The 12,661-nt window shown below is 46.0% G+C and overlaps 1 protein-coding gene across 1 annotated transcript in view; it reads right to left on the minus strand.

Moving 5' to 3' along the window:
- The window catches only part of FANCA (FA complementation group A), a 76,199-nt gene that overhangs the window by 10,265 nt on the left and 53,273 nt on the right, over positions 1-12,661 (minus strand). Inside the window, 4 exon segments of the mRNA XM_038367988.2 lie at positions 7,996-8,100; positions 8,593-8,652; positions 10,657-10,759; positions 11,361-11,527. Of these exon segments, the coding sequence (XP_038223916.2) occupies positions 7,996-8,100; positions 8,593-8,652; positions 10,657-10,759; positions 11,361-11,527 (435 nt within the window).

Here is a 12,661-nt window from a genome sequence, read left to right on the forward strand (position 1 = left end):
TATTTTCTCATCAAAACACAATTTACACACACACTCTCTGACTCATCTTGTTGTTCATTCAAAGACCTCTAAATTTTACTCTATACCTTTCAGGAGTAATTTGGAATCTTTGCAATACAGACTTTTAAGAATGTGTTTAGTGTTCAGATTATGAAATGCTTGTAAATTGCTGAATGCATTAATTTCACTTGTAATATCTGGATCCCATGCTATAAGGTGATATGTAAGTTTTGCTTTGTAACTGTAAAAATGCTTGCTCTGAACCCGTGTACCCAGTCAGGTGGAATGTCCACTGCCCATCAAGGAGGGCTATCAAAACTAAATGGGCCATTGTGGTTAATGGCCCTCTCAGACCCATGAATGTGCTACATGCAAGAAAGCCCATATCATCAGCTTGAATGCTGAAAGAGGAGGATAAAAACAGGGACACAGGAAATTTCTCTTTGCTGTCTGGACTGTTACAGGGCTGGAGCCAGGAAACAGAAGCAGAAATCCCCAAGGTCAACCTGTGTTAGTCCTAAAAGACATTCAGTGCTGAGAGATTACAACAACTCTGTCACCTTTTGGAACCACAGACTAACTCATTTGTGTATACATGTTGTCTGCTTTAACCTGTAAATAACTCATTTATTTTTCCTAGTTAATAAATTCTTAGTTAATTTACTATAGGACTGGCTACAAGCGCTGTCTTTGGTGTGAGAGCTGAGGTACAAACTGACGTGGGCTAAGTGACTGGTCTCTTGGGATGGAAGCAACCTGAATCTTTTGCGATCTTTGGTGCATAGCAACCACTTATCACTAAGTCCAGCTTGTCTGGGTGGAAAGATAGACTGGAATACCCATGGGGACTGTCTATGAATCCATAGTAAGACTGTTATAGTGCTTCAGGAGTTCACCCTTGTTACTTGGTTGGTGAAATCTAACTATAGAACATACAACCAGTTTGGGGTGTCTGCCCTGAGGTTGGCATTCATGGTTGCAAACCACTCCAGACAGCACGACATCCTGGTGAGGGCATCACCAAGGAAATCCTTAAACTAAAGAAAAGGAGTACTTGTGGCACCTTAGAGACTAATGAAGTTATTTGAGCATAAGCTTTCGTAAGCTACAGCTCACTTCATCGGATGCATTCCTAAACTAAAGCTAACACACACTATGTTAAGCATACTAATTAACTATATACAACTAGAAACAAATTAGTCACTAATATAGAGGAATTGTGAGGTGAAAAGCACACAGAGCTGTCTCCCACCATGGGTGGTAAGGAGGAACTGAAGGGAGTTGAGTCACAGCCTCATATAGCTAGGGAAGGGGCTTTGGCCATGGGGCACGAGTGCCACCCCTCTATGAGCACTGGGAGGCACAATTCTCCTGCACTGGTGCATTGGGAGTGCACACACCTAAGTGTAATACATGGCTGTGTCTACTTGAAGAAGAACTTATAACAATTGACAATCACTCTCATCAGTCTCTGAAGAGAAAGCAAACAGATGCGCTTGGGCAGCCTTCTCTGCTGGGAATAACACGGTAAAAGCAGAGAACTTTGCAGCCTGGAAATACCCTGGTCAGAAGGGAATGAGATTGGAAAAAGAAAAAAAAAAAAAGGCAACAGCTGGGGAGCCAGATGCCTCAGAGTGGATGCTTTTGCTGGACTACTGGGCGGAAAAAATACAGGTGTAGTTGCCCTGAACTGTGACAACATACTGTGACAAAGCTCTGTCCTTGCCTCCGTGGGTCCGTGTTTCCTGGTGGATTTCGCTAGCCTCAGAGGCTCACTGTGACCCTCCACGTAACCCTTCTTTCTCTAGAGACAAGGGTCACAGTCTACTGAGCCATTTTCATCATAAGCCAGCGAGGGAGGGGAGGAGAAGTTATCCTTCCTTGCACAGTCTCTGTTGTCTCCCAGTCTCAGTGATTAAACAGGGGCAAAGGTGTGGGGGGGGGAGCCCAGGCCCACCCAGTACTCCAGGCTCCAGCCCAGGGACCCTAATAGTATCAGCTGTGGTAGCTGACCTTTTAGAAACATGACATGTACAATTCCCTGGGTTACTTTCCCCACAGCAGCCCTCACTTCCTCAAGCTCCACTTCACCCTTACCTCAGGGCCTCCTTCCTTGTGCCCGATATGGTGTGTACTCCTCAGCCTCTCCAACCACGCAACTTCTTCCCACAGCTCCTGACATGCACACCCACCTGACTAACTGGGAGGCTTTTAACTAGTTTCAGCCAGCCCCCGATCGGCTTCAGGTGTCCTAATCAACATAGCCTTCTCCTTGCCTTCTGGAAAGTTCTTAATTGGTTCCAGGTGTCTTAATTGACCTGGAGCAGCTTCCATTTCACTTAACCTAGTACCAGGGATTTGTTTAGCCTGGAGCTAATATATCTATCTCCCACTACTTTTCTATAGCCATCTGGCCTTGCCCCATCACATATCCACCCCCTCTGCTCAACACCGTGGAGTTGGGCAACTTGGGATGCCAGGCAGTTTGCTCGTGACAGACCATCAGCGTTGCCATGGTGGCATCCAGCCCTGTGCCGTATGCGGAACTGGAATGGTTGGAGGGATAAGAACCACCTGGTGACCCTTGCATTATTTTCCTTATTCTGCTGCATCCACTGGAGGGGTGCATGGTCCGTCACAAGAGTAAATCACCGGCCTAAGAGGTAATAACGCAGCATCTCCATAGCCCATTTGACAGCAAGGCATTCTCTCTCGACTACTGCGTATTTCTGTTCTCTTGGGAGAAGCTTTCTGCTTAGGTAGAGGATCGGGTGCTCCTCTTCTCCCACCATCTGCGACAGAACTGCTCCCAACCCCACCTTGGAAGTGTCTGTTTGTAAAATAAATTCCCTGTTAAAGTCTGGGGCTATGAGTATGGGGGTCATTACAGAGGGCCGTCCGAAGGTCTGTAAATGCCCCTCTGCTGCGTCGGTCCACTTAACCATGTCTGGACCTCGGGGCCTTCACCAGGTCTGTTAGGGGACTTGCCCTAGTGGCGAAGTGGGGAATAAACCATCGGTAGTAGCCTACCACGCCTAGGAACGCATGGACCTGCTTCTTTCCGGTCGGCCAGGGCCAGTTTTGAATTGCCTCTAGCTTATTCGTTTGGGGCTTCACTATGCCCCTTCCCACAATATATCCCAGGTACCTAGCCTCTGCTAGCTCTAGGGCGCATTTAGCAGGATTAGCAGTGAGGCCAGCCCGCCTTAAGGTGCGCAGTACTGCCTCAACTTTCTCCAAGCAGGTTTCCTAGTCTGGTGTATGGATGATGACATCTAGGTATGCAGCTGCATAACTAGTATGGGGGCGCAGCAGCTTATCCGTGAGGCGCTGGAATGTGGCTGGGGCCCCATGTAGCCCAAAAGGGAGGATGGTGTACTGGAATAGCCCATCCGGGGTGGAGAATGCTGTCTTTTCTTTAGCTTCTTTGGTCAGAGGAATCTGCCAGTACCCTTTTATCAGATCCAGTGTGGTCAAGAATCGGGCACTACCCAGTCGGTCAACCAGTTCGTCGATGCGTGGTATGGGGTATGCATCAAACTGGGATATTTCATTCAGTCGGCGAAAGTCATTACAGAATCTCATGGTACCGTCAGGTTTAGGCACTAGAACAATTGGACTGAACCACTGACTAAGATTCTTCAATAACCCCTAATTCTAACATTTTCTTTACTTCGGCCTTAATTTCCTCTCTTTTGGCTGCTGGGATTCGGTAGGGTCTCAATGTTACCTTGGCTCCAGGGATCGTGCGAATATGGTGATAGGTCTCAGTCGTCTGTCCTGGTTTTGTAGAGAACACATCTCTGTTGCGATTAATCATGTCGACTGCCTTGATCTTTTGGATCGGCGTCAAGTCGGATGATATCCTCACTTGCTCGTGTAAGTTATCCTCCTGGGGAAGGGTCTCCTGCATGACTAAGCATTCCTCTCAATCGTGTCAAGGTTTTAGAAGATCGATGTAGTAAATTTGCTTCGATTTCCAGCGGCCTGGCTGCCATACCTTATAGTTCACCTCTCCCATGGCTTTGATTATTTCATAGGGTCCCTGCCATTGGGCCAACTTTCTGCTGTGGGCACCAGTACCATCACCCGATCCCCTGGTTGGAACAGTCAAAGCTTCACTTGGTGGTTATAATGGGTTCGTTGGGTCTCCTGTGCTCTCTCCAAATGTTCCCGTACAATGGGCGTAACTCGGGCCATCCGATCTCTCATATGCAGTACATGCTCAACTATGTTCCTTGCGGGATTTGGCTCCTCTTCCCAGGCTTCTCTGGCTATATCCAATATGCCCCGAGGGTGGCGCCCATATAGTAGTTCGAATGGAGAGAAAACCCATGGAGGCTTGCGGAACCTCTCGGATGGCGAACATGAGGTAAGGCAATAGTGTATCCCAATCTTTTCCCATCCCGGCTCACCACTTTCCTGATCATGGCCTTGAGGGTCCTATTGAACCTTTCCACAAGGCCATCTGTTTGCGGGTGGTATACAGAGGTCCATAGGGCTTGTACATGGAGCAACGAACAGAGATCTTTCATCAACTTGGACATGAAAGGTATCCCTTGATCAGTCAATATCTCCAATATCCCAACCCGGGCAAAGATCTGTACTAGCTCCTTAGCTATTGTCTTGGAAGCTGTGTTGCGCAGGGGAACAGCTTCCAGGTACTGGGTTGCATAGTCCAGTACAAGAAGCACATGTTGGTGGCCCCAAGCTGTCTTCTCTAGGGGCCCTACCAGATCCATGGCTATCCGTTTGAAAGGAACCTCTATTATTGGAAGAGGTATCAAAGGAGCCCGCAAGTGCGGGCGAGGGCTATGTAACTGACACTCCGGACAAGAGGTGCAGTATCGCCGGACATCTTCATGTTCTCCTGGCCAGAAGAACCTCCGCAGGATCCGTGCCTGGGTTTTCTCTACCCTTGGTGTCCTCCAAACAGGTGACTGAGGGTGAGACTTAATATGGCTTTTTGATGTTTTCGTGGCACCAGAAGTTGTTGCATCTCTTGCTCTTGCGTTTGCACCATGCGGTACAGGAGATCTTTCTTCACTATAAAGTAAGGTCCAGGACTCTGGACCTTCCCATCCAAGGGTATCCCATCGATCTTGGCCACCTCTTTCCTGGCGTTATCACATCTGGAGTCCTCCGCCTGGTCCCGCCCAAAAGTCTCTCTCCCAGGACTAACCTGCTAAAGCTCCCAGGGGCCGGCTTCTGCTTCTTCCAATGGCTCGCCGCCATCCTGGCTGGGGGCAGCTTCTGGCTCACCTTCTGTGGTGGAAGTTTCTCTGTTGGCTGCTTGCGTCCATCTGCCTATTAGGGAGGTCTTCTGGCCCTGGGTCAGGATCCGGGTTCCCAAGGCCGTCGCGGCCTCTCTCTCTCTTTTTTTTTGTATTCCGGGTCTTTTGGGGGGCTGAGAACAGATCCTGAGAAATCTCAGCGAACATCGGGGGGTGACATTCCCCCGGTGATGAGTCGCTGTCCTCAGGGTCCCCACCTCTCTCCAGCCTCTCCGGGGGGAGTAAATTATCAAACCCTGGATAGTCCCTCCCAATGACTACAGGATATGGGAGTTTGAGGTGACCGTGGGTGTAGTTCCTAATGGGGTTTCCCTGAACCTCTATCTTCACTGGGATGGTGGGGTAATGGCTCACGGCCCCATGCACGCACGTCACTGCTACGCGTTTGTAGCAGCCGACTATTTTTTACCAGCTTATTGGATATGAGGGTGATAGCACTCCCAGAGTCCACAAGCACTGTAGTCTCTGCTCCATTTATCCTCACTGGCCTGGTGTAATTATGCGGGGCTAATGCGACCCCCGCAAGGTGGATAAGGGAGCATAGGACCTCCCAATCCCCCAAGTTACATTGCATAGGCTCCTCGGTGCTGGGACACTGCTGCTATGTGTCCCCACTCCCCACATGCATAACATCTATAATTGCTTTTAATCACTCCCCTATCCCAGGGGTTAGGGGGTTTAGTCCCGGGGTTCCCCCCCTCAGGCTAATCCCTTCCTTCTGGGGTCCCTGCTGGTTTTCGGCCCCCCCTCCTTCTTCCACCTAGGACTCCCCGGGGATTTGGCTGCCCAACCTTCCAGGGTTGGGGTTGGATGCTTGCTTCGAAAGGGACCTTCCTTGGGTAGTCGGGTCAGTTCCCTGGCTGTAATCGGTCTTTCTACCAGTGTGATCATCTCGTCGTACACGGATTGATCGTTCTGACCTACCCATTTGCGGAGATCTGGCGGCAGTCCCCGCATGTAATGGTCTATGACCAGGGTCTCCAAAAATCTCCTCGGGCCTTCACGCCTCGGGCTGTAACCACTTCCATGCGAGGTGTATGAGGTCGAATAGCTGGAATCTCGGGGGTTTGTTCTCCTGGTATTTCCATTCATAGAACCTCTGGGCCCTTACTGCTGCCGTTACCCCTGATCGTGCTAGGATCTCTGCCTTCAGACTGGTATAGTCACTGGCATCTATGGCAGGAAAGTCAAAGCTGCCTTCTGGGTCTCTCCACACAAAAAAGGTGCAAGAATGCTGGCCCACTGCTCCTGGGGCCATGCCTCACGCTGAGCAGTCCTTTCGAATGAGAGGAGATATGCCTCTACATCTTCTGTCATCATCTTTGACAGACAACCAGTGGCCCTCAGGGTTCGTGGCCCGTCGGACCCGTGGGCCTGGGTGGTGAGGATCTTCAGCTGGTCCACCACCTCTCTCAAGAGGGCACGATCTTGGGTCGCCCGGCTCATCAATAATTTATTGGTTTCCTGCTGTAGCCGCATAGACTCCTGTTGTGCCACTGCCTGAATCCAGGTGACCTCCTGCTGGGCTGCCGTGGCTTGTACCAGAGCTCTTACCACCGCCTCCATTGTGGTACAAAGCAAACAAACAAAAACCAAAACAAACAAAAAAATCCAAAACCCCAGTGCACTTTTTTTTTTTTAAAACCTCTTTCTTCCCCCACGCTGTGAACGAAGTCCCACTTCTGATACCAGTTGTGACAAAGTTCTGTCCTTGCCTCCGTAGGTCCCACATTTCCTGGCGGATTTCGCTAGCCTAAAGAGGCTCACTGTGACTCTCCACGTAATCCTTCTTTCTCTAGAGACAAGGGTCACAGTCTACTGAGCCATTTTCATCATAAGCCAGTGAGGGAGGGGAGGAGAAGTTATCCTTCCTTGCACAGTCTCTGTTGTCTCCCAGTCTCAGTGATTAAACAGGGGTCAAAGGTCGGGGGGAAGCCCAGGCTCACCCTCTACTCCTGGCTCCAGCCCAGGGACCCTAATAGTATCAGCTGTGGTAGCTGACCTTTTAGAAACATGACATGTACAATTCCCTGGGCTACTTCCCCCACAGCAGCCCTCACTTCCTCAAGCTCCACTTCACCCTTACCTCAGGGCCTCCTTCCTTGTGCCCGATATGGTGTGTACTACTCAGCCTCTCCAACCGTGCAACTTCTTCCCACAGCTCCTGACATGCACACCCACCTGACTAACTGGGAGGCTTTTTACTAGTTTCAGCCAGCCCCTGATTGGCTTCAGGTGTCCTAATCAACATAGCATTCTCCCTGCCTTCTGGAAAGTTCTTAATTGGCCCCAGGTGTCTTAACTGACCTGGAGCAACTTCCATTTCACTTAACCTGGTACCAGGGATTTGTTTAGCCTGGAGATAATATATCTATCTCCCACTACTTTTCTATAGCCATCTGGCCTTGCCCCGTCACAATACACACACACCCCCCATGTTACGGTTGTGTCTAAATAATTCTGGGGGAAAAAGGAAATTATATGCAATACATTGCTGAATTTTGTATTAAGATACGTACCTATACGTGTCAAGACAATGTAACTAATGTCTTATAGTAAATTAACTGAAATATCAATACATAAAATATTCCTTTCCATCTCCCATAACATCCCCCACACATCACATTCTAAGCTAATTTACAGTTGGCATCATATTTTGGATCCAGTACTTAAAATAGGAAATATAATTAAGAATATTTACCGCTGCAGAAGAAATGATAATGGGACATTTAGTTCGACATGTTTTCAAAACATCATTAATCCCTTGTGTTGATTCCTCATAATCCAAACTGGCATTCAACAGACCCTGGAGAAGTGGAAGTACAATGTGACTGCAAAATAATATATCATTCCTTTACATTTCAAACCCACATGTTGTCAACTAATAAAAACCAGCTGTAGGTGTCAGCATTATTCAGAAGGAAAAATCACACCCTGAAACTTACTCTGAACCTAGTTTTCTCCTATTGTGAAAAATTAGCTAAAAGTTATAATATTTCAGTAAAACTTTCAACACCTGCAGACCAGTCTCTCACATGTTCCACCAATTCCAATACAATATTTACATCCATCACTCCTCTTCCACAGCCACATTTCAGAATATTTGTTTGTGGACTTTATGTAAACGTCAAGTTCCTGTTTTGGTTTCTCAAAACCACTGCATAAATGCACATTCCAGTTCTAGTAATTGTGGCATCTCGGGGTCCTAGTGTGAAAGTCAGCAAATTGTTTCCTTGCAAACAATTTCAGTCTTTGCATTGTGTGAGAAATGGAGGGGAAAGATTAAACTAGCAGTTACCCTTAAGAAGTGAGCTGTGATGTCATAGGAGAGTGCACATCCTCTGGAACAAATGTTCCTCTGTAACAGAATAAGACAGACAAGAGTTTACTCAACAGAGAGTTAAACATTAAAAAAAAAAAAGTTACAATCCTTTGGCAATACTTCACAATAGGGATAGGTCTGACAGTACAGAATAAACTTTCTGAAAGCCCAGTTACTTGTTCCCTTTAGAGCCCCCACTTAGGACTTCATTTCTCTTGGAAGCAACATCAGTCACTAGACAGCGCTTTGCAATTTCCTATCACCAGACAGCAACACAGATAATGCTGCTTATTGCCTACTGTAAAAGTCAGAACTGGTTTTAGGCAGAGTGACATTGTTTGGATGAGTGGATTTCTCTTGCTCCACCTATGCAGGGACAGAGATATAGGTGGTTTGCAAGGGATCACTAGCCAAGTAAAGTAAATACAGCTGAATAATATCAGAAAAATATAAAAGGAAGAGACCCCCCCAGAAGCTGATGGCACAACCATTATGAAGCTATTGTTTTATGTCAAATACTAAGATGTTTCGAAATATCTCATGATTTTAAAGATGAAAAATTAGCTTATGATAGAGTCTCAATTTCCATATATATGGCAGGGACCTGGCACAGTGCCGAGGTATCAGGGAAATCAGAGACTTTGGGCTTGTCTTCACTATGGGGGTAAATTGACCTAAGTTACGTTACTCCAGCTATGTGAATAACGTAGCTGGAGTTGACTGACCCCGGTGTTTTCACTGCGCTGTGTCGACAGGAGATGCTCTCCGGTCAACGTCTCTTACTCTTCTCAGAAAGCTGGAGTACTGGGGTCAACTGGAGAGTGCTCTGCTATCGATTTAGCGGGTCTTCACTAGACCCGCTAATATCAATCCCTGCTGCATCCATTGCATTAGCGTTGATCTCCCTGTAGCAAAGACCAACCCTGAGATGCAAGCTCAGGGCTTGTCTACACTGGCACTGTACAGCGCTGCAACTTTCTCGCTCAGTGGTGTGAAAAAACACCCCCCGAACACAGCAAGTTACAGCTCTGTAAAGTGCCAGTGTAAACAGAGCCGCGTTCCCAGTGCTCTGAACTAATCCCCTCATGGAGGTGGAGTACCAGGAGCTGGCGCGCAACCACACTCGCACTTCAAAGCGCTGCTGCAGGAGTGCTCCCACGGCAGCGCTTTGAAGTTTCGAGTATAGCCATGCCCTTAGAGAGCTCTCTCCCAGCATTGCGCCACAACCACACAAGCTACACTAAAGTGCTTTAGCGTTGCCATTGTAGACTAGGCCTCAGTCTCTCACTTCCAGGCCACCAGAGAATGCTGCAGATTTCTCTACTTCAAATGCTCTTAACGACTCTTCTAATGGCAACAAGAAATGGCTTGGAGTCATAGGAGCCATAACAAGTGACCTATAATTGAGGGATGGAATAAAAAAAATAAAAATGGGTATAGCCCGAAGGACTCCACCTTCTAAAATTCTAAAAAAAATTCTAAAAATGTACACCTTACTCTACTCAACCTGACTTAAACAAGGTCACAAAACTGAAAATAGTTGTCCTATTTTTCACAAATTGGTTAAAACACCACCCGGCAGGTGAAAAGGCTAAACTGCTGATCAGTGATTTTACTCAGATATGCACCCACTTGTGGGATATTCACTACATCCAACAAAGTGGCAGATGACTTCATCAGACAAAATCTTTATATTGTATTTCCAAAGAGCCCTTTCTCATCAGCATAATATACTCATTGTGAATCCAGACAAACTTACTCTGAGTGCATTCTACTGCAGAGAAAAAGCACACAGAGGAATACTGTAGTATTAGTCATTGGAAAAGTTCACAAAACCACAAAACTTTTCCAGGTATCTGGACATCTCCTGCAGTGCCACAAACATCAGAAGCATAGGTTGTCTGAGGTTCCCACACAATGACAGATTTCCTGCTTTCGAGTAGGATGGTGTTTGATCTCTTCTCCATTCCCTACTCTCAAGTTTAAGACCCCATCCAGAGCAATTATCAAACTTGCTACTGTTTGGGAAATTGTACACACCAGCTCAGTGTTTACAAAATGAAAGAAATCTTCACAATCCAAGGTCATTTTCTTTCCTCTTCGACACATGATGAGAACTGATGAAGGGAGACACAACAGAATCCTAAAGTAAAATTTAAAAACATGCAGTCAAGAAGAGGACAGAACAGCGGTCAGGTCATATTAAGCCTGACTTTGATTTTCAGTAGAAATTAGTTAACTTTCCAAGACTCAATTCCTTAAACATCTGCTAGCAGGAAATGTAAAGATTACTCACTGGGGATTTTTTCACATGGCCAGAAACAGATTTGGTATTTCAATAAAATATTCAGAGCATTTTCAAGACACAGAAATAATGACTTTAGAAATGTTGGAGTTCTCTTCTCATCCCCAGTGGGAATTAAAGCCTGTTAAAGCAGTGATGGTTGTAAATAGCAGGTCCAGGAGGTTGAATTCCTAGGACTGCTATCAGGATCAGCCTTTAGCTAAGTGTGTTGTGTTTAGTGAGAGCTCAAATACTGGGGTCATTAGGGAATAAACACATCACTCCACAAGATCATCACACTAAACCAGTAAACATATATAGTATATTCCCACCTTAATCACCACCCCTTAGGAAAATGGATGTACAATTATTTCATTGCTGTTGTGCTGTGTAGTTGAGTTTCTGAAAGTAGCTTTATCAGACAAGTTTTTCTCATTCTGGCATCCTGTTGGTATTTTACCGTTTTTGCAGTAGCACTTCCTGCTGCCTGAGTAGCCGTTCACCTACAGCAGAGCCATTTCCTATAGTTTTTAACCTTTCCTGGAAAATCCTAAATAGGAAGTGTCCCTTGTCATTCCAGCAGCCAGTGGGTGAAGTCTTCCTAGACCCCAGCTCAAGTACCATTTCCTGGATGGGAGAAAGAAATTTTTCATAACTTTACATCAGTCTGCATTTCAAATAGTCTTTTACCCCACGGTATCAGTGATGGAGATGATTTTAGATTTACAGCAACTGCACAAGTGCCCAGAAATACCAGCCCTGGATAAACACACAATGAAGTGACAGAACTCCTCAATAACCCCTGAAGTGAGAGAGTTCACCCTTCTGAACGCTACATCTATCCAGCATGCAGTTTCCAACTTATTCTTCTGAACTTATTTTGTTTCTTTAGGCTTTGGCCTTGTAAAGCACATTGGTGCTTGCAAAACATACTCTACTAAATTTGCATTCCTCTTAAGTTCGATTCCCCAGTTTCAGTGGAAAACAGTTTTACTAATTATTCAGTGCCTGAAGTGATTAGGTGGCTATATGGATTACATTTCACTTTCCAAAAGCCAGATTCCAAGAGTGCTTGTGTGTGTTCTGTCTTGTTTATATTGATCTGTGGGATCAGGAAGGATCAGATTGGAAGTTAGTTTCTTTGATGTCTTCAGTGGAAAGATAGATTTGTACCTTTGAATACCAGTCAGCTGCAGCAGAGATACAACTTGACTAGCTTGACAGCTAATTAGAACCAATTACAAATAGAAGAGCTGCCATGGTACTAAAATGCCTAGTAGAACTCACTTTATCTTTGCAAGATGGAGCCCTTGCTTCTCTGCAAGGCTAATTTGGGAAACTCTCTACTTCAAGGACCTGCATGTAGGTATATTAATAAATGGGAGTGGGGTGAGCGAACAGCCAAAAATCAATTCTTATAAACAGAATTCCACTTTTGTAAATGTAATTCAAATGTAATGCAAACTGTCATCGTCTAGAATTCAAGACAGGCTGCTTGCACATTTTCAGAAGCTTTGTTTTTTTCTCACAGCTTGTGACAAGGCAGGCTGGATGGTTCTAATGCCTTAAAGGCATGTGAATTAACACACTAAAGCATTGGAAAAAATATTCTGACTGATCCATCTTTGGTTATCCAGAGCACCAGTCATAATATCTAAAAACAGGACTGTCTGTCTTCCGTACACTGAAATTTTAGAAAAGATTTTGTCATGCCAAATTCATGGACCTGGCATATGGATTTGTATCATGATCTAAAATCAC

The sequence above is a fragment of the Dermochelys coriacea genome, chromosome 12, assembly GCF_009764565.3.
Source record: "Dermochelys coriacea isolate rDerCor1 chromosome 12, rDerCor1.pri.v4, whole genome shotgun sequence".
Classification (NCBI taxonomy): Eukaryota; Metazoa; Chordata; order Testudines; family Dermochelyidae; genus Dermochelys; species Dermochelys coriacea.